At 44.8% G+C, this 23,147-nt stretch overlaps 1 protein-coding gene across 6 annotated transcripts in view; it reads right to left on the bottom strand.

The window, feature by feature from the left end:
* Window positions 1-23,147, bottom strand: part of GTF2I (general transcription factor IIi) — a 164,791-nt gene that overhangs the window by 44,534 nt on the left and 97,110 nt on the right. For all 6 annotated transcript variants that reach the window (XM_077482377.1, XM_077482378.1, XM_077482373.1 and 3 more), the window contains 3 exons: window positions 7,300-7,483; window positions 5,879-5,931; window positions 5,585-5,656 (listed from right to left, as the gene is read on the bottom strand). In XM_077482377.1, coding sequence (XP_077338503.1) covers window positions 5,585-5,656; window positions 5,879-5,931; window positions 7,300-7,483 — 309 coding nt within the window. The remainder of the gene's footprint in view (window positions 1-5,584; window positions 5,657-5,878; window positions 5,932-7,299; window positions 7,484-23,147) is intronic.

Below are 23,147 nucleotides of genomic sequence, written 5' to 3'. Positions count from 1 at the left end.
CAGAACATGTTAACATGTTATAACACAACCAAAACTTGCTAGTTCCGCCCAGCGGGTGGTCCCTTAGGTAACAACCCCCCATCATGCCTCCTGCAGCCTCAGTACATCAACAAGCAGTATAACGTAAAAACAAAATAGGAGGGAAGGGTGCTGTGTCAGTCGGTGAACTACAGAGAAAAGGATTTTACGAGTACAAAAAAATCCTATTTTCTCTTACGTTCACCGACTGACACAGCTTCTTTTCTTAGACCATCGGGACGTCCCCCAGCAGTGCCAAAACGAGGGGTAGGAAACAGCATAAAAACTTCACCCACAATGGCATGGGGAAAACAGTATAAAACTTCACCCACAAAACACAGAGTGTGGGAACAGCATAGAACTTTTTACCCACAAAGCAACAGAGTGCTCCTCAATCTGGGAGTCCTACCTTACAAACCGCCTTAAAAACTTGCAGTACCAAATGCAACAGTGCATTTACTTAAAAGTAACTGTTTTTTACCAAAAAAACAGGAAAATATTTAAGTGCAATTGCAAATTACACGGCCGCCTTCAAAACTTTGCGGCCAAAACAGGCATCAGCCGATGCACTGACATCTACCTTGTAGAATTTTGTAAAGGTGTGAACAGACGACCAAGTTGCCGCTTGATGTCGGAAGGCCCAAAATGTACCAATCACCCTGGTGAAGTAGGCCGTGACCGGAAAGGGGGGCACCTGCCCCTGCAAGGCGTAGGCCTGTACTACAATCTGTCTGATCCATCTGGAAATGGTGGCCGAGACCGCCATGCCGTTTTTTAGACCAGCCACCGAAACAAACAAGGAGTCTGACTTCCAAAAGGGAGCAGACAAATACACCCTCAGAGCCTGGACCACCTCTTTAGGATGTGTCGGTTTAGGACACAGAGATGATAACACAATGTCTTCATTGATGTGGAACGCTGAAACCACCTTCGACAGAAAAGAAGGTTGCGGACGCAACACCTTATCCTTGTGGATAACCAGATAGGGCGACTTGCTAGACAAGACCGCCAGTTCCAAAACCTTCCTGTCCAATGTAATAGCCACTAGAAAGACCACTTTCTGAGAAAGGATCAACAGAGCAATCTCTCTGATATTCTCAAACGGCGGTTCCTGAATCGACGATAACACCAGATTCAGATCCCACGGGGGTAACGGTGGACGCAGCGGAGGAACTACATGTCGGACCCCTTGAACAAAAGTGCTCTCTAGAGAGTGAGATTCCAGGGGTCGCTGAAAAAAAAAAGACAGCCAAAGCTGATATTTGTCCTTTATGGTGCTTAAAGACAATTTCTGGTCTACTCCTTGCTGTAAAAACAGCAGGATGCTGGATATAGAATAGGAGAGCGGACGCCATCCTTTCGCCTCACACATGGAGATGTAGGCCTTCCAGGTACGATGATATATCTTCTGAGAAAAGATTTCCGTGCTCTCAACATAGTTGGAATCACAGAGTCCGAAAGGCCGCGGTTCCTCAACACCTGGCTCTCAATAGCCATGCCGTTAAAACCAGAGACGGTAAAGCAGGATGGAGAATCGGACCTCGAGACAGCAGGTCCTCTCGTAATGGCAGTTGCCAGGGGGCGTCCCCCACCAGGTGCACTAGGTCTGTGTACCAGAGACACTGGGGCCAATCTGGGGTAATCTGAATTACTGGAATCCCCTCGGCCTCCACTCTGCGGAGCAGACGTGGGAACAGCTTTAGCGGAAGAAAGGCATAGATCAGCTGGTACTGACCCCACGGAGCCACCAGCGCATCTGCCCAAGGATCTCTTGTTCTGGACAGGAATCTTGGCACCTTCCGATTGAGACAGGAGGCCAGAAGATCCACGTCTGGAATGCCCCATCGCAGAAACAGTAGCCTAAATACCTCCGGATACAACACCCATTCTCCTGGGTCCTGGGTCCAGCATCTGGCGAATTAGGTAGTCCGTCTGCCAGTTCTCCACTCCCGGGATGTAAATGGCCGATAGGGCCGGTACATGTCGCTCTGCCCACTGAAGGATGTGAGAGACCTCCCGTGCAATGGCTGAGCTTCTCGTTCCTCCTTGATTGACATATGCCACCACCATGGCATTGTCTGACTGGATCCTGATCGGATGCCCTCAAAGTCTTATCGACCATGTGGAGAGACCTGATCGCTCACAGCTCAAGCACATTGATCGGTAACTTGGATTCCTCCTCCAACCAGAGGCCCTGGGTCGACTGGACTCGACCATTACTCCACCCCAGCCGGTTAGGCTGGCATCCGTTGTGATCACTGTCCAATTCAGAGGTAGGAATGACTTCCCAGACCGAAGTGCCGGGGACCTCAGTCACCAGAGCACAGAATCCCTGACTAACCTGAATCTGCCGATCCAGGGATAACAGAGATTTGTCCCATTTATTCAGGCTCTCCTTCTGCAAGACTCTGGTGTGAAACTGGGCATATGGTACTGCCTCGAAGGAGGCCACCATGAGTCCCAGGTCTTGCAAGCAGAAGCGTAGCGAGGACCACCTGCGGTTCATCAACAGTTTTACTGCGGCTCTAAGAGTCTGCAGCTTGTCTGAAGAGAGAAACACTCGCTTCCATGGAGTCCAGCAGTAAGCCTAGGTACTCCAAGCAATGAGTCGGTACGATCACCGACTTTTTAAGGTTCAACAGCCACCCAAATTCCTGCAGGGTCTGCATTGTGATGGCCACATCCTCCTCTAATTCTGAGGCGGAAGATGCTCTCAGGAGGACAACGTCTAGGTAATTTACGATTGCGATCCTGCGCTGTTGCAGCAAAGCCAAAACAGGAGCCAATACCTTAGTAAAGACTCGGGGGGGAAGGCTTACAGTTCCAGGGATGTTTTTGTCCTTCAGAGGTCGTCCTGTCAGGCTGGGGACATTTCACCGAAGCCCCGGGCGGATGAAAAAGCCGGAAAATGAGGGCCCTTGCCTATGGCGTGGCTCCTTAGCCATCCTGGCCTGTGGGAGTAGGGTACTCTTACCACCTGTGGCATTTTTAATAATGTCATCCAACAAGGCTCGAAAGAGCCGCTTACCAAGGAAGGGTAAATCCGTCAGGGCTTTATTAGATGCCTGGTCAGCCGACCAGTATTTTAGCCAAATCAGGCGCCTCAGTACCACTGCTGACACTGAAGCCCTGGATAACAGAGGGAGGGTATGCAGGACCGCATCACAAACGTACTTAAGGCCTTGCACTAACTGGTCTGCTAGATCCACACAGACAGGAGAAGCCTGTTGCCCCCTCAATTTGCGGTGCAAAAGTTTTGCCCACTCAGTAAGTGTCTGTGGCACTAATGCGGATGCCAGTACTGGTTGCATTGCTGACCCCACAACCGTAAACAAGGAACGGGCCACTGCCTCAGCCTTCCTGTCTGTGGGGTCCTTAAAGGCAGGAGTCCCCCTCTACCAGGATCGTGGTTATTTTGTTTAACATGGACACTGGGGGGTCCATGACCGGAGGAGCCGACCATTTTTTGAGAAGGCTCTCCTCAAAGGGGTATGCACCACCCTGTCTTTGGGGACCAAAAAGGTACGTTGCGGCCGACCTCATTCCTTGTATATGAACTTATCTAAATAAGTCAGATACCGAAACACCTTTAGGTGTATGGGCTGGCTTACGGGACCCAAAAGGGACCACTACATCAGCAGAGGGATTTGCCGTCTCCTGAATTTTTAGGGTATCACGCACAGCCACGATAAGTGCTCCAACAAGCGCTTTATTGTGCACGGACCCAGACCCGCACTGTCCGATCATTCCTGGTCAGCGTCATCTGAAACTACAGAGCTGGGGTCACTAGCCTCAGCTGGGCCCCGAGTCTGCATCAGAGCTCTCCCCAGAGGACGGGGGGCGGGTTTTACCACCTTTGCGCCCACGCACCGCCTCCACCTTGGCAACGAACCAATTAAGGCCTGCCGACAAAGCGTCCAGAGGCACTGCACTGTCTGCAGGTGAACTGGTTGCAATTGCCTGGATTTCAGGGGAAGAAACATCAGTTTCAGAAGCCATGCTGACCCTACCCCGTCTGCCACCTGTTGGGGACTTAGGACAGTGATGGTCCCACCCTCCTAACTGCTGCCGGCTGAGGGGCCCCCACCGCAGGACTCACCACCCTGACCGAGTTCTGCGCTGTCCAGCTAGGTGTGCCTGTATCCTGTGTCAGCTCCCAGATGTTTGTGAGAGAAAACTGCGCTGTGCTGAGCCCTACTGTACAGCACTGAACATGAAAAACGTATTCAAGTTTAAACAAAATGGCCGCAGAGCGTCCAGTATAAAGGACATAATCACAGGGAAAATGGCCGCCGGACTACAGTAAAATGGAGTCACACCATGCTGCTTCCTGGTCACACCAAAAATGGCCGCTGAGCACTGTACTGTATGCAATGAGGGACACTGAAAACAGGCAGAGGCAAATGGCGGGGGGACGATAGGGCCAGGGAGAAAAGTGAGGGACCCCCAAATCAACCTCCCAGGTAATGCCCAGCTGCTCAGCCCCACCGAGGCAGGGAGAGCTGTACTTAGCAGTTCTGACAAGCTGGGGAAAATTCCATCACAGACTCACTCCCCACTCAGTTCGGGATGGTTGCTGGCCCGGCACACTGACTCAGAAATCAGTAGTCCGGTCATATGTGTGCCCTGGGGCATTACGCCACCAGCCGACCCTGGAGCTGGGGGGCATGTCGTGGCTGACCCAGCGTGGAGCTCTGGTCTGCACACGCTCGCAGGCCAGGCTGGGGAGACTACAAGGATAAGGGTATCCAGCCTGTCACCCAGCCGGCTGTTGATAGCAGATCACAAGATCTTAATCTTGCGCAAAAGTCAAACTTCTGCAGGAAAAATGGGCCCGCAGGGTTCCTAGGTCCTTCTCCTTCACTAGGCATAAAAAAAACTGAGGCTGCAGGAGGCAGGCTGAGTGGGTGGCGGGGTTGTTACCCAAGGGACCGCCCCTTGGGTGGAACTAGAAAGATCTGGTTTTGTTATAACATGTTAACATGTTCTGCCTAGTCATCTCCTGAAGGTGGCATAAAAACCCGATGGTCTTATGCCCTGTACACATGGTCGGGGGCTTTTTCCGTCGGAATTTCCGCCGGAAAAAAATTTGAGAGCAGGACCTCAAATTTTCAGACAAAAAAATCTGTTTGGACTTTTTCCGATCATTTGTAGAGAATTCCGATTGGACAAAGTGCCACGCATGCTCAGATCAAATTACGAGACCAAAGCTATTGGCTACTAGCTGCAACGTAGTCCCATCGCAACGAACAAACGTCATCATGTTCCGAACGATCGGATTTTCCAAACAACTTTGTCCGACCGTATGCATGGAACACCAGTTTTGGACAAAATCCGTCTGAAAAAATCCGACAGATTTTGTTGTCGGAATGTCCGACCATATGTACGAGTGCTAAGAAAGGAACCGTGTCAGTCGGTGAATGTAAGAAATTGGAGTTACGCAATAAATACAGGTGGTATAGATAAGAAAATGGCAATGACGACATCAATTGATTTTTTATTTTTTTTGTAACCTAATAATAACTTAATGAAACTAGTAAAAAAAACATAGAATATATGGGATTACCAAACTTTGTGTTAAATATTTCCTCGACTTGTTTCCTTAGTTTAGTAATTCTGATATTCCAGTCTTCTTTAGCTAGGAAAGCAGACAAAAAGTGTGTTCATAGCATTTTATTAAAATATACAATTAATAGTACCAAGTTATCGGGAAAGAGACAAGCTGGATAGGAAATGAGCACTCTGATCTCTCTACTTATACAATAAATTTCAAGCATTAACACATAGTTACATAGTCATGTTGAAAAAAGACACAAGTCCATCGAGATCAACCTTAAAAACAATACATAAACACATTTACCTCCCACATTTCCTCGGTTTGGTTCTGTATTTGATTGTGTAAGCAGCTCTGGCCTATATAAAGAAAAAGTTAAAATCACCAAAAAAGAAGAGGAAATAGCAACACAAATAAAGTCAGTTCTACTGTACATTAAAGCATTCTGAATGAAACGTTTAATTAATATTACACCAAAGTGTAATAATAAAGTGTGTAAGGGATTGCTTGGAATGACAACAAAATCATTGTATTATGTCACAATGAACAATTTAAACACTAACAATCTCTTTTTTTTGCATAACCCAAGAAATGCTTCCAAACACACAGACCAGCTTTCAGGATGAATGCCTTACATCTCAGATAGACTGTCAGAGAATTCTGCACCTTTAGATTAGAATTACCAAGAGAGCAGAAATGTAAATTAAATCCAGTAAAATATCTAACACCCCTATCATGATAAATCTGCATCTGGTGCATTTTATGATTCCATCTGTCTCGGTGATCTCTCTAGGCATAGCATTCAATATGTTAGAGAAAGAACATTGACCCCCAAGTCAAGAATTATTTTTGAACAAGGGAGAAAAAAAAAAATAGAAGAAAAAAGAATTGCCTTTTACAAAGTTCTCTCAGCATTCCACTACACCTATTATGGCAACTGTCAATAAGCAGTACAATTCACCATTCTAGAACTCTTTGCAAAAGAAGCCGGAAGCGAAGCCACAATAGGGCTTAATGGACAATAGAATGAAAATCATCTTTTAGGGCTGGCTCATAACAGATGCAGTTCAACGTGTTCTTAATCTGCATCAAAAATGCATGCACAGTGTTTTCAATGTATTCCCATGGCCCTAGTCAACACTAGTGCAGTGTGTTCCAGTGCAGTCAACAAAACCAAGTAGAACATGCTGCATTTTTTCTTTGTGGAATGCATCAAAAACACAACGGAAGGCATCAAAAAATACACAGACTGCATGTCCTGAATTGAGATGCAGAAAGAAAAAAAGAAGAAAAAAAAAAGGAGGGTGATAAAAACACACCAGAACGCATCAAAAACAGGCATACAGAAACTCATTCAAAATGGAGAAACTGTGCAATGAAACATTTTTCTTTTACGCAAACCATGGCAGGAAAGAATATCGCAACATCTATGGCCTGCCTAAGAAAGCTGGCGGAAGGGGGGACCTGGAATAACTCCGTTGAGATACCTAGTTTACCACCTTGTGTCTTCATGTTAAAATCACTAACTTTTCCAAAACATTTGGAATCCCAAAAATGTATTGAGTCCTGAACCATCATTTGAACACTAAGCGTCTAGGATGGCAACACAGAAAATTCTACACAATAAAACTTTCTGAACCACTGTATGTTCCCTTGATTCTTGCCGAAAAGTGTTACATACACTGGTGCCAAATTATGTCCACTAAAAATGGAAGAGAAGCACATACTTTTTAATAATAAATTTTATCTTGTTCGCAGCTTGAATGATCTTCTCCAGTCTTGGAATTCCATACCAGGAAGGACTTCTGAAAGGTATGTTTTCTGGCAATCCCTCTACATACATATCTGTTGGATTAGCCTCAAACTTCTGATAAGGTACAGGCATGACCTCAGTTTTTCCTAAAGCTTCAGCTGCAAACAGAACAGAACAAAACTGATCCATAACAATTCATTATTAGAGAAATAAAAACTCCTAGAATATCACGGCATAGCCAATAATAAAATTGAGCTGAAAATTAAATGACGTTTTTAAAAGCTTGTTAGGTTAGCCATATTATGTGATTTTGCTGGTCTCATTGGTTAAGGAGTGTAAAATTCAACAACAAATTATTGTCATATGTACCCTAACAGTATCTCTCTATAAAATGATACAAGCATCAATATAAAATCTGTGCCCATGCTAGAAGCACTGATGTGGATTAGCTAATGAAAAGCAGTGGCTGCATCCACAATATTTTGTAAAGCGGCAGTTTTTCCTAGACATTCTTTCACTGACTTGACAGCAACTCAGGATGCCCTTTTTAAACTCAAAAACAGCAGAGGGATGAAGTTCAACCTGGATGAAGCACAAGTGACCAGATAACCTATAAAGAGATTTGTACTTACCCCTACTAAACTACCTGCCCATTTCCCTTCCACAGATGCATACGTACATGTATTCTGCACCTGTGACCTCTGGCATTTGTTTGCAATTTTTTCAGAAAATCTGTAATGCCACGTACACACAAGCATTTTTTTCAGTCGGAATAAACTCTGAAATTTTCTACGACAGAATTCCACTCAAGCTGTCTTGCATACACACAACCACATCAAAGTCCGACCGTCACGAACGCGGTGACGTGCAACACATACGATGGGACTAGAAAAAGGAAGGTCAATAGCCAGTAGCCAATAGCTTCCGTCTCGTACTTGCTTCAGAGGCATGCGTTGTTTTTGGTACGTTGGAACAGCATACAGACAAGGTTTTCCCGATAGGAATTGGTTCCGTCTGAAAAATTTAGACCACGTTCTCTTTCTAGGTCTGTCAGAATTTTTGACGTAAAAAGTCCGATGGGGCATACACACGATCGGAATATACGATGAAAAGCTCCCATCTGACTTTTTCTGTCAGAAATTCCGCTCGTGTGTACACGCATAAGTTGTCCATACCTGCACAGTAGCTTCCTGTAGACCTTTTTGGGACCTTCTTCCAAGTGTTTCTGGCCTTGAGACACAGGTTCATGAAAAACTATGGTGAACTACTCATCAGTCTCATCTTGGCCAAAGCATACAAGAATTTCAGTTCACAAAAGTAAAGAGAAAAATAAAAAGAATATCGGCACTTTGTTTTAAAGCGCGCATATTTTTTTAACCACTTGCCTATCAGCACCATTTAAAAATAGTACCTGGTAGATGGGTTTTGGACTTTCATGTTGTAAAGCCACCCAATCATTTACACAGCCTGCTGGGGGCACTGCTCTCTGCCCGAATGCCCCTGTCGTGTATACCTGGCTTTGCCAAGTGTCAAAAGGTGGCATGGAGGGCAACCAGCAAATGCATTTGTTGTTCTCCCCTCCAGTGAATGAACACAGAAGTGACGTGCACTAAAATAGTGACCCTGTCATTACAAGAGGTATAGGGCCTGTTCTTTAAAAGCATGAGCCTTGTTTTAAAGTAACTCTGTAATGAACCCCAGTAAAACTAAATGCTTTCCAACAGCCAAAATGTTTGGCTCTCCAAATTTAACACACTAACAATTTTAAGACAAAGGGGAGATTAATTCAAAGTGGGCGAGACAAGAATCATCTCAAATAGTGCCGTTCCTACACAAATTTGAAAATGAAAACTTTAAGGTAATTGGCTGTGATTTAATTAAGACTAAGTTGAAAACAAAATTTGTTTCAGACTCCTTTTATTAAAGTGGATGTAAACCCTCACATTTACCCAGTGATGTGAACAGCCTCAGATGATACACAGAGATTAAACAAATCTCCCTTCATAAGTTTTATTTGTATATCTGTAGTCTTCAGCTGTTTACACTCTTTAGAAAGTGCAGATCCTGTTATAAATCTTGTTTCCTCATTCAGCAATAAGGATGAGCTCAGGTGTGTTCGCATGGTCCACGTGCAGAGCCCGCCAGGTAGTGAGACATTGCCCTGATGTGCGGTTGCAGTGATCGGGAAACGTCTCACTGCCTGTGATTAGCCTGGCGGGCTCTGCACATGGACAATGCGAACATGCCTGAGCTCATCCCTATTCAGCAGTGAGTGTGGAGTCTGGGCTAACACTGTGATATGACTGGAGGAAAGGCACCACCTCCCCCTTACACATAGGAAGAGGAACAAAAAAACTTGCAGAGCTGCAGTCTTAATAGATAAGCTTTCTACTTAACTCTAAGCTTCCTGCCCGACACAAATTTCCAGCTGCTTTTACCTTGCGTGTCGGAGAACTTGTCAGAAGTTATCATGCCCATTACAGAGGAACGGAGCAGCAGAAAGACACGGTACTTAGAGCTTTGGAGAGAGCTAAGTAAACACTACAGATATAAGTGCCTAGGTCAGATTTCATGAATGGGGTTTACCATTTCACTTGAATTCCCCTGTCTGTGTCTGTAACAGGCCACTGTCAAAATGGACACATTGTACAAGAAATAAAGATCCAGTTGGTTCATAGGACGATAGCTTTTTTTTCTTAAAATGTGTATATTTCTGAATCAAGCAGTCCTTGGATTGTACACAGTTGAGAGCTGGATAGACTGTAGCAAAGGTTTAGATGATAATTTGGTAGTCACCAAAAATACATTCTTTTAGCGGTTTTGCAAATATACTGTAGGTTTTTGTTTGTTTAGATGGATGGTTAATTTACTGGGTGTGGACATTTCACACACACCTTTAGTAGTTATTTATATGTAGGAGATTGAGAATGATTTCAAATGAGTATATATATATATATATATATATATATATATTTATATTCTTTTTTTTTTTTTTCAATTGAAAGAAAAAAAAAAAAAAATATATATATATATATATATATATATATATATATTTTTTTTTTTTTCTTTCCATTGAAAAATATTTTGAGATTATTAAAAATCAAAACTGCCATCATAGGATTTGTGCATTCACCGTAACATTTTTATTGGAATTTATTGAGGGACACAGGGAGCCTTAGCTCCCTCTTAACCTCTGGGTTATACTACCACTTACAAGAGAATTCAACACAAGCAAACTAGAGCTGCCACGATACGTCGACGTGCGTGAATGCCGTCGACGCGTCACACACGTGTCATCACGCATGTAAATGGCAGCGGCAGCTGCTGCTGATGCTCCTGCTCCCCCTGCTCCCGGGAATGGGGAAAAAAGTTCCGGTGCAGCACGAAAAGCCAGACCACGACTTTCAAAAGGTATGGGAATTCTTTAAACAGATGCCAGATAAAATGGTCCTTTGTTCCCTCTGCAAAACCGAAATGGCTTACCACGGCAGCACTACTGCGATGCACGAGCACCTCAGAAGAAAACATCTTGCCGCACTATGGCTTCAAACGGATGAGCCATCTTTGTAAGTACTACTTACTAGTATTTTTTGTTCATTTTGGGAGACAATGGGAGTAATTTGTGGTCAATATTTATTAATATATATTTTTTATGCTCATGCTGCTACTGCTAGTAAGTAAGATACATCATTATTAGTGCATGCTCAGGGGGTACATATTTGTTGCTGTGCTACTTTGCTAATTTCTTTTTTTTTTAGTGGCCATCTCATGTTTTTTTTTTTTTTTAATGTTTTTACATTCACAAGGCACTTTTTGCACTGCAGCTCTCTTGCTGATCTGGGGATCCCTCAGGGCATGGTTGACACTGACAATGACATTGAATTTGACAACTTCCTGCAATGTACTATGAGCTGAGAGAAGAGATGCCATGCTTTTCTTCCAATACACAGTGCAGCAACAATATAATATACATTTATTTAATTGCAGACAGACATTTACTACCCTACCCATACCCTCTTTTAAATACGCAGTACAAGTACATTATTAGCATTGAGCATTCATGTTGGTTAAACTTGGTTCAGGTTCCTAAATGTTAATTATTATTGTGTGTCTTTTTTATTTTTTTTCTCAGGAAGAGGCAAAGCTGTGTACAGGAGTAGTTCTTCCATAAAAAGGATGTCACTGTTTGCACACCCCAAATGGCCGTTGCATATACCAATAGCATACTCAACATGATTGTAAAAGATATGAGACCTCTTTCCATTGTAGACGGTCAAGGATTTCGTGAGATAATCAACACGTTTTACCCAGGATACACACTTCCCTCCAGGTCCCATTTCACTAAGCTGATGGAGAAGAAATATGAGGAGAATTTTGAAAGATTGAAAGCATCACTCAAAGATGTTAAATCAAAAATAGCTCTCACCACAGACGCATGGACCAGCATTGCCACAGAGGCATACTTGGGTGTCACATGCCTCTTCATCAATGAAGACTGGAATCTTACATTGTACAATCTGACCACTATGCCACTTGATCAGCACACAGCTGTAAACATTGCTAACTGGGTGGAAAAAGCAGCTGAAAAGTTTGAGATATCCATGGCCAATGTAAATGTAGTTGTCCATGATAACGCTGCAAATGTTGTCGCTGCTCTGCGTATTTTGGAAGAAAAGCATGGCATCTCTTCTCTCAGGTGTGCTGGTCATACATTGCAGTTAGTTGTCAACCATGCCCTGAGGGATCCCCAGATCAGCAAGACCCTGAGGGCTGCAAAGTGCCTTGTGGAACATTTAAAAAAAAGTGAGCTGGCCACTACAAAGCTTAAAGCAAAGCAGCAACAAATGGGTACCCTTGAGCATGCGCTAATAAATGATGTATTCGTAAGATGGAACAGTACTTTACACATGATCAGCCACCTGCTTGAACAGAGGTGGCCGGTGACTGTAACTCTTTCCGATCCTGATGTCACACCGCGAGGGAAGCGCTTCCTAGATTTAAAACATGATCAGTGGGGCTTACTTGAGGAAGTGGAACAAGTCCTGAAGCCATTTGAGTGTGCTACTGTTTTCTTGAGTGGTGAGTCCTATGTGACTGCTTCCGCTCTACCTCCTCTGGTAAAGGGCCTCCAGAAATCCATACAGAGCACAATTTGCGAGACAGCAGCAGTCAAAGCTTTCCAAAGTGTTGCTGCACAGAAGATGACATCAAGATGGGAGCGGGAAACTAAATTCAAAGATGGTGGTGGAGAAAATATATGTCTTATTGCAGCAGCCCTAGACCCCAGATTCCGCAAACTAAAATTCCTGCCAGCAGAGGACAGTTTAAAAGTTCACCTCAAGGTCCAAGCTCTTGCTCTTGAAGTAAAAAGAAGATATGAGGAAGAGCAAACGCAACATCGATGTGAGGAACAACGGTCAACCAGTGCAGACATGACATTTTCTGAGAAGAGGCAAGTGTCTCTGTTAGACACTTTGCTCGGTTCTTCAGATTCAGATGACCACCACAGTAATGGCGAGGATGACACTGGTCACATCCAAGATCAAGAAACCCACAGTGAAGTTGTGCGGAATGAGATACACATGTATTTCAGTGAGCAGGTTATTCTAAATTAAGAAAATCCACTGAAATGGTGGAAGGAAAATGAAAAGAGGTTTCCCATCTTGGCCATGCTGGCAAAGATTTACTTGTCTGTGCCTGCAACATCAACACCACCTGAAAGGCTTTTCTCAGTTGCTTGCAACATTGTGACTAAAAAAAGAGCAAGCCTAACATCAGAGCATGTTGATATGCCAACCTTCCTCCATTGCAATGGAGGAAGTAACACAGGCCCTCAACCTTTTGCACTCATGACTGTGTTGTGCTCCTGTTGGGCTGTATTAGTGTATTTATGTTGAGATGGCTCATGGCTGCCTTCAGTGTTGTATTGGCCATATTTTTGCACAGCCACAGTGTTGAGCAGTGCTTTTGGTGGGCTTGGTTCCTCCTTGCTTCCTTTCTTGAAAACTGTTACCTCCTCAGGTATGTTTTACATTACAATTACACACCACAAAAATACTGCTCAATCGACTCTACAATAACACTATGTAAGTAATAATGATTACAATTACATAGTGTTATTGGTATTGTATGTTGACCAGCATTTTTGTGGTGTTAAACAACAACACTTTAGGTCAAGAGGCATAATGCATATAAATTCTGCCTAACACTTTGCAAAAGATGCATTCTGAACTAGGCATTCATTATGTGTGGTTGAGTAGTAAGGTTACCACACAGCACAATGCCTTTTGAATTCATCTTTTGCAAAGCGTTAAGCAGAATTTATATGGCATTTTCATGCCTCGTGCCCTAAAGCGTTATGGTTTATTTTTGGGAACTTGTGTTTTTGCACACACAGTGTTGAGCAGTTCAGACTTCAGACTCAGAGCAGCAGTGCTTTTGTTGGATATGGCTCCTTCTTGAAAATTATGTTACCTCCTCAGGTATGATTTACATTACAATTAAAGTAACACACCACAAAAATACCGCTCAATCAGCACTCTGACTCTACAATAACACTATGTATTCAATCATCAATGATTACAATTACATAGTGTTATTGTAGGTTGACCAGCATTTTTGTGGTGTTAAACAACAACACTTTAGGTCAAGAGGCATAATGCCATATAAATTCTGCCTAAAACTTTGCAAAAGATGCATTCTGAAGGCATTATATGTGGTTGAGTAGTAAGGTAAGGTTACCAGTACCACACATTGTTGCACATGCACAATGCCTTCTGAATGCATCTTTTGCAAAGTGTTAGGCAGAATTAATATGGCATTTTCATGCCTCATGCCCTAAAGCGTTACCTTGTATTTTTTGGCACTTGTGTTTTTGCACACACAGTGTTGAGCAGCAGTTCAGACTCAGAGCAGCAGTGCTTTTGTGGATATGGCTCCTTCTTGAAAACTATGTTACCTCCTCAGGTATGTTTTACATTACAATTAAAGTAACATACCACATAAATACTGCTCAATCAGCACTCTCTACAATAACACTATGTATTCAATCAATGATGATTACAATTACATAGTGTTATTGTATGTTGACCAGCATTTTTGTGGTGTTAAACAACAACACTTTAGGTCAAGAGGCATAATGCCATATAAATTCTGCCTTAGGCCGCGTACACACGCGGGGACTGTTCGCCCAACTTTGTCCGTCAAACAGTTTCAGCAAACAGTCCGCTCAAAATTAGCATGGACGGACTTGCCCACACACGACGAACGAACAGTTTGCTGAAACCGTGCGCGATGACGTGAACGGCACGTACGACGGGACGGAAAATACAATGTCCTATACACTGCATTATAACTTTCGGCGTGTAAATCCTTTCTGAGCATGCGCGGAACTTAGTTTGACGAACAAGCCTACACACGAGGGGACTGTTCGCTGAAACAAAGTTTCAGCGGACAGTTTTACGGAATTTCCGAAAAACCTTGTTCAGCGGACTGTTCGCTGAAACTGTCCGCTGAAAGCCCACACACGAGCCGACTGTCCGCCGAAACACTGTTCAGCGGACAAAGTTGGGCGAACAGTCCCCGCGTGTGTACGCGGCCTAACACTTTGCAAAAGATGCATTCTAAAAGCATTATGTGTGGTTGAGTAGTAGAGTTAACACACAATGCCTTCAGAATGCATCTTTTGCAAAGTTTTAGGCAGAATTTATATGGCATTTTCATGCCTCATGCCCTACAGCATTACCTTTTTATTTTTGGGCACTTTATTTTTGTATATTATGTCTTTCATGTGTTTTGTACACAGTGTTGAGCAGCAGTGCAGAGCAGCAGTGCTTTTGTAGCATTTTTATATGGCATTTTTTAATGCTTCTGGCTCTGAATTAATGGCAATGCCATTATTCATGCCTGATGCTAAAGTGTTGTTTACATTTTATTTTTGGCACTTTTTTATACTGTAAAAACTTTACCACATTGAAGTACTTTTTGGAAAATTTTAATAAAAGTTGAAATACTATATTTAGAAGTTGTACGTATCATTTTTTTGTAAAGTTATCCAAAGGATTATTATCTAAATCACAAAAAGAACACACTAGATTCATTAAAAAAAAAAAAATAATCGGATAGTCGTTATCTAATCGAAAAAATAATCGATAGATTAGTCGACAGACAAATTAATCATTAGTTGCAGCTCTAAAGCAAACCAAAAAGAAGTTGGCCAGCCCAGGGTATAACTCCTTCCACTACCATCATGCCTCAGTTTTGTAGGCAGGCACGATTATAAACAAAGAAGGTGGGACCTGTGTCCCTCAACGGACTTAAAGAATTTTACGACAAGTACAAAAATCCAATTTTCTTTTTCCTGCATTTCGGGTCATTGGAAGCCCTAAGCCTTTGGAATGTCCAAAAGCAGTCCAACTGAGGAGTGGGCAACAAAGATCACAATTGCTAACGGGGCTAAAAAAAATGCAAAAAAGGCGAAACTTCCTTAACTTCCCTGATGGTATTCGCGAGTGTGACTAGGGGTGGATTTTCAGTACCAAAAGCGGTAACCCCGGGCCACACTCGGGATCACATCGCAGGATCCAGGTACAGTTACTTACCTTGTCCCTAGGATCTTGTGATATCCTCCCCGCTCTGTGTGCGAGTCGTGTCCTCCGCTCGATGTATCACAGAGCGAGTGTTGCGACGCACGAGGACGGAGCACAGCGCCAAATTCAAAAAGTGAAACACACACTATAAATACAGTACACTGTAATCTTACAGATTACATTACTGTATCAAATAATTTCACAACCTTTTTGTCCCTAGTGGTTTGTCCGGTTGCCCTGCATGCAGTTTTATATTATAAATACTGTTCATTCTGCCTGGAAACTGGAGATTGTCCATAGCAACCAAAACCGTCCCTTTACATTAAAAAAGCGGTTTTAGACCAGCTAGAAAACAGCGATAATAAATTAGAATCACTTGCAGAATTGAGCGATAGTGATTTGTGGGGAAATTCTTCATCAAACACTGAAAGTAATGACAGCGACAATTCTGCAACTGAGCAAATTTTAGCGTTTTTGATTTGATTACATTATTAATTTTTATTATATAATTTGTTAAAATTATTTATAGTTATTTATTATATTATCATTTATGATTTCGTGTTTCAAACTTTATCATACCTGGGCTGTCTACTATACTCTTGTTTGGACAGATTTAAGTGTGTTATTCCTAAGAATTACAAGCCTACAATATAAACCGCCATATTTCCATGCAAAACATTGTACCGCTTTGAGCATCAAAAATCTGAAATAATCATACTTCCAGGGAGGTTAATACAGTACTAGAAGCCTTAAAAGTGATGAACAGCCTAGAAAAGGTAGAACAAGAGACCAGCTTTTCCAGAGTCCACCTAGAGTGACAAAAAAGGAATGAGTCTTTCCGAAATAAACAGTGGCTGACAAATAGATTTGTACAGCCTGAACCACATCCAGACAGAAAGACAATTTTCCTTTGTATGGCTCTGGTTCATCTAAAGGGATGGAAGAACAATATCCAAGTTAAAGGGATTGTAAAGTGATTTTATTTATTTTTTTAAATAACAAACATGTTATACTTACCTCCACTGTGCAGCTCGTTTTGCACAGAGTGGCCCCGAACCTGGTCTTCTGGGGTCCCTCGGCGGCTGTCTCGGCTTCCTCCTGCAGGTGCTTCTCACGTTCATGCGAGCTCCCTCGCACGGTGAGAAGCATCTGCGGGCGCGCTCCCGTGATACAGCCGACGGCTATAGCCGCTCGCTGTATCACACGGCCCCGCCCCCCGGCGCTCCGCATCAGTGGATGTGATTGACAGCAGCGCGAGCCAATGGCTGCGCTGCTTTCCATCCATCCACTACAGCCAATCAGCGGCCAGGCTGAACGGTGGAAAGGACGTCGGGGGACGAGCGCGGGACTTTCGAGGGGTGAGGTAAGTAAAACGGGGGGCTGGGGGCGCAGGCACTGTCAGATGTTTCTTCACCTTAATGCATAGAATGCATTAAGGTGAAAAAACATTTACCTTTACAACCAACCCCTTTAAGGAGAAAGGCGTAGACCAGGGCTCGACAAAACCCGGGCGCCAGGTCGCATTTGCGACTAGAAATAGCGACCTGGCGCCTGGGGCAGCACAGCTGGGGGTATAATGTCCCCGTGGACCCCCCCCAGCGTGATCGCGTCGGGCCGTTCCGCCGGCGGCCGGTAATTGAGGCCGCGGCTTTGAGGCCTTCTGCGGTCCTATGATTCCTTCTGGAATCTGGCGCCCTCTTGTGGTGGCCGTTGGCATGACAACCAGCAATGTTAATGGAGCTTTCTCTGCCTGTTTTTCTATTACCTGCCTATCTCATTCCCTTTATTTAGAACCCCCTAAACATTATATATATTTTTTATTCTAACACCCTAGAGAATAAAATGGTGGTTGTTGCAATACGGTCTGTCACACCGTATTTGCGCAGCAGACTTACAAGCGCACTTTTTTTGTGAAAAATAAATTATTTAATAAAAAAATAAGACAACAGTAAAGTTAGCCCAATTATTTTTTTATATTGTGAAAGATAATGTTACGCCGAGTAAATTGATACCCAACATGTCACGCTTCAAAATTGCACCCGCTCATGGAATGGCGACAAACTTTTACCCTTTAAAATCTCCATAGGCGACGTTTAAAAAAATTCTATAGGTTGCATGTTTTGAGTTACAGAGGAGGTCCAGGGCTAGAATTATTGCTTTCGCTCTACCGATCACGGCGATACCTCCTATGTGTGTGAACACCGTTTTCATATGCAGGCGGGACAGGGCGCGTTTAAAAAAAAAAAATTTCTTTCTTATTTTAAACTTTTTTATTTTTATTTTTTCACTGTTCTTTTAAAAAAAAAAATTGGTGTCACTTTTATTCTTATTACAAGGAATGTAAAAATCCCTTGTAATAGAAAAAGCATGACAAGTCCTCTTAAATATGAGATCGGGGGTCAGAGAGACCTCAGATCTCATATTTACACTAAAATGCAATTTAAAAAAAAAAATTGTCATTTGAAAAAAATGTATAAATAAAATGTCCCTCTAAGAGCTATGGGCAATGACTTGGAGACAGGGGGGGAGGGGGGGGGGGGCTGCGCTATCTTCCCCTCACTCGTCTCCATGTCAGGCCAGGGACAGGTCCGGATCACCGTTACCGACCTGGCTCCAAACTTTTTTAGCTGGCTTCTAGATTCCAAGCAAATTTGTCAAGCCCTGGCGTAGACAACATTATACAAGAAGGAAGTCCTAAGCCCTAACACCACCACCCCAGGGGTTGGGGGAGGTAAATATCACATAAGACACCCCTGCACAAAAAGGTATTAATAAAAGACTGGGAGGCCAACAGTCTCTAAAACAAACAGAAAGAGGAGAAACTCCTGAGGTGAAAGCCACCAGATCAAATGAAGTAACCCCTTCATGTCTGATGATCTTGTGGGATGTGAACTTAAAGCGTAAGTCCACCCTAAAGTGGACCTTCCGCTCATCGGAACCCTCCCCCCCTCCAGCGCCACAATTGGCACCTTTCAGGGGGGAGGGGGTGCAGGTACCTGTACAGTACAGGTATCTGCACCCACTTCCAGGATAGCTCTCTGCGGAAAAGGGGCGTAGATTACGCCCCTTTCCGAAAGTCCCCCGCTGCCTGCTGGGAAATACACAGATCCCAGAGGCAGCGGGTCCATCCTTATTGCGCAGCGCGACTCGCGCATGCGCAGTAGGGAACCAGGAAATTAAGCCGAAAGGCTCCACTTCCTGATTCCCATACCCAAGATGGCGGTGGCAGCACCCGAGAGAGACGATCGAGAGATCGGCTTCGGGTGCCGACATCGCGGGCGCGCTGGACAGGTAAGTGTCACTATTTTAAAAGTCAGCAGCTGCAGTATTTGTAGCTGCTGGCTTTAAAAAAAAAAAAAAAAAAAAACGCGGAGTCCCGGCGGACTCCCGCTTTAATCTTTGAGTATCCTAGGAATCAGAATGAATTGCCCATGTCCCTGAGAACCTAGGTTCAACAGTCATGCAATTAAAACCAGTGTTTAAGACGCAAGGTGGCGAAATCGGCATGAAAGAAGTTTCAGGGGAGGAAAAGCATAGATCAGGGATTACAGATCCCATAGAGCAGGCATCTCCAAACTATGGCCCTCCAGCTGTTGTGGAACTACACTTCCTATGAGGCATTGTAAAAATAGGATTTTTGTACTCACCATAAAATCCTTTTCTCTAATGTTCATTGATGGATACAGCACTTAAATCTTGACCTGAGGGTTTTATCGCCACCTTCAGGAGAGGACTAGGCAGAACACATAAAAAACAACACAGCGCCCGCCCCCTTATGGCATAAGCCTGAACCACGATCTGTCTGATCCACTGAGAAATGGTGGCCGACGAGACCGTCGGGCCCTTCTTCGGACCAGCCACCGATACAAACCGAGTCCGATCTCTGGAAAAGAGCCGTAGCAGACAGATACATCCGCAGAGCCTGGACCACATCCAAAGAATGTAAAGCAACCTCCTTGGAATGCGACAGCCGAGGACATAAAATCGGGAGCACAATGTCCTCATTCAGATGAAAAGCCGAAACAACCTGCGGAAGAAAAGAAGGCTGCGGACGCAGCACCGCCTTATCCTTGTGAAGAACCAAGTAAGGAGACTTGCATGACAAGGCCGCCAACTCAGAAACCCGCCTTGCAGATGTAATAGCCACTAGAAAGACTAATTTTTGAAAGTGTCAATAAGGGCATCTCCCTAATGTTTTCAAATGGCGGTTTCTGAAGCACCGAGAGCACCAGATTTAAATCCCACGGGGGCAGTGGTGGTACTACCGGAGGAGCCACGTGCCGAACCCCCAGAACAAACGTACGCACCAATGAGTGAGTTGCCAACAGTCACTGAAAAAAAGACAGCCAAAGCTGATACCTGCCACTTAATGGTGCTCAATGCAAGTTTCTGATCCACTCTTCGCTGCAAAAACAGCAGGATCCTGGAAACTATGTACGCGGACGCCAAGCCATCTCCTCACACATGGAGATGTAGGCCCTCCAGGTGCAATGATAAGACTTCCTCAGCATAGTGGAAATTACCAAAGCCGACAGTCCTCTGTCCCTCAGCACCTGGCTTTCAAAAGCCATGCGGTTAAAACCAGCGACTGTACAGCAGGAAGAAATACCTCACGACAGCACGTCCTCCTGCAGCGGCAGCTGCCAAGGAATATCCGCCACCATTCGTACTAGGTCGGTTTACCAAGGACGTTGAGGCCAATCTCGGGCAATCAGAATCACCAGAATCCCCTCGGCCTCCACTCTGCGTAACAGACGAGGGAGGAGTCTGAGCGGAGGAAAGGCATAAATCAGCCGATAATGCCCCCATGGAGCCACCAATGTGTCTGACGCGTCCGCCCAGGGATCTTTTGACCAGTCCGCCTACCAGTTTTCTACACCCGGAATTTATACGGGTGACAGAGCTGACACGCGCCGCTCTGCCCTCTGTAGGACGTGAGAGACCTCCAGCGATGCAGCTGAGATGCTTGTCTCTCCTTGACGATTGACAAACTCCACCGCCTTGGCGTTGCCTGACTGGATCCTGACTGGATGCCCCTGCAGCCTCTGCGACCATGTGGATAGGCACCGCCTGATCGCCTGCAGCTCCAGCACATTGATCGGCAGGCGAGATTCTTCCTGCGTCCAGCGACCCTGGGCCGGTCAGGCTGACATCCGTCGTGATCACCGTCCAATGAAGAGGAAGGAATGACTTCCTGAACCAAAAGGGTCAGCGACCTCAGGCACCAGAGAAGCAAAGCCCTGACTAGCTGGCTTACCTGAATATGACAATCGAGGGATGTCGGAGATTTGCCCCATTTGGACAGGATCTCTTTCTGCAAGACTCGTGTGTGGAATTGAGCATATGGTACAGTCTCGAAATTGACTACCAAGAGACCCAGAACTCACATGCAAAAAAGCAGCGACGACCACCTGCGGGACATCAATAACTGCAACGCAGTTTGAAGAGCCTGCAGCTTTTCCGAAGGGAGAAAGACTCTCGCCTCTGAGGAGTCCAGAATCAACCCTAAGTATTCCAGGCGTTGAGTCATCACCAACACCGACTTCTGGAGGTTCCACACCCAACCAAACTCCCTGAGAGTCTGTATGGTGATCGCCACATCCTCCCTTAATTCTGAGGCAGAAGCTGCTCTCAGGAGGAGGTCGTCCAGGTGACCCACGATTGCGATCCCTCGTTGTCTCTGCAATGCCAGCACCTTGGTGAAGACCCTTGGCGCCGTTGCTAGGTCAAAGGGAAGAGCTACAAGTTGGTAGCGCTCATCCCCGACTGCAGATAGCAGAAACCTCTCGTGTCTGATGCATATGGGGTCAAGTATGCATCCTTGATGTCCAAAGTCGGCAAGAAATCCCCTTGAAGTGCAGCGACCACAGAATGAACAAATTCCATCCTGAACCTTCCACCTTTACGAAGCAATTGAGGGCCTTGAGATCCAGGACCGGATAGACCCCTTCCTTTTTCGGGACTACAAACATATTGGAGTAGAACACCTTAAACCTTTCCGATGTCGGTACAGGTACTATCAGCCCACGCAGTAGTAAGTCCTGTCCTGCCCCAAACAGGGCCTCCCGACGAGCTGGAAGAAGATGAAGGTTGGAAGGAAAAAATGTTTGGCGGACAAGACAGAAACTCTATCTTGTAGCCTGATGAAACCAGTTTGCAAATCCACTGGTCGGAAAGGAGAGAGGTCCACCGGACTGCAAACTCCCAAAGGCGACCACCCACCTGAAAGCTGGGGGGGGGGGGGGCAAATCTTCATGCGGCAATAGATTTGCTTGCAGGTTTGTTCGGCTTGTGAAACCAGGGACGCTTTTGTCCCTCAGCGGGCACCTTGTCGGACTGGGAACGCTTACCTGCCGACCTGGGATGATGAAAAAGCCGCTTCTGAGCGGAAAAGGAGGGCCCCTGCCTGCGGTGAGGTGTCTTACCCTTTCTGGACTGTGGGAGCAAAGTACTCTTTCCCCCAGTAACATTCTTATTAATGTCATCCAGCGAGGCTCCAAATAGCCTCTCACCTTGGAACGACAAATTCACCAGCGCTTTCTTAGATGCCTGGTCCCCAGACCAGCATTTAAGCCAGGGCTCGACAAAACCCAGGCGCCAGGTCGCATTGGCGACTAGAATTAGCGACCTGGCGCCTGGGGCAGCACAGCTGGGGTCTCCTGTCTCCGTGGACCCCCCCGGGCGTGATTGCGTCGGGCCGCGCCGCCGGCGGCCGGTAATTGAGCCCCCGGCTTTGAGGCCTTCTGTGATCCTATTCCCTTCTGTGATCCTATTCCTTCTGGAATCTGGCGCCCTCTTGTGGTGGCCGTTGGAATTACAACCAGCAATGCTAATGGAGATATCTCCTTCCATTTACTTAGAACACCTAAACATATACACACACACACACACACACACACACACATATATATATATATATACATACACACACATATATATATATATATATATATATATATATATATATATATATACACACACACACTTTTTTTTTTTATTCTAACACCCTAGAGAGTAAAATGGTGGTCGTTGCAATAATGTCTGTCACACCATATTTGCACAGCGGGCTTACAAGCGCACTTTTTTTGGGGAAAAATAATATATTTAATAAAAAAAATAAGACAACAGTAAAGTCAGCCCAATTTTTTTTTATATTGTGAAAGATAATGTTACGCCGAGTAAATTGATACCTAACATGTCATGCTTCAAAATTGCGCCCGCTCATGGAATGGCG

Source organism: Lithobates pipiens, unplaced genomic scaffold, assembly GCF_037356315.1.
Source record: "Lithobates pipiens isolate NorthernLeopardFrog02 unplaced genomic scaffold, aLitPip1_a1.2 Scaffold_16, whole genome shotgun sequence".
Taxonomy (NCBI): Eukaryota; Metazoa; Chordata; class Amphibia; order Anura; family Ranidae; genus Lithobates; species Lithobates pipiens.
This window is presented reverse-complemented; position numbering and strand designations above follow the sequence as displayed.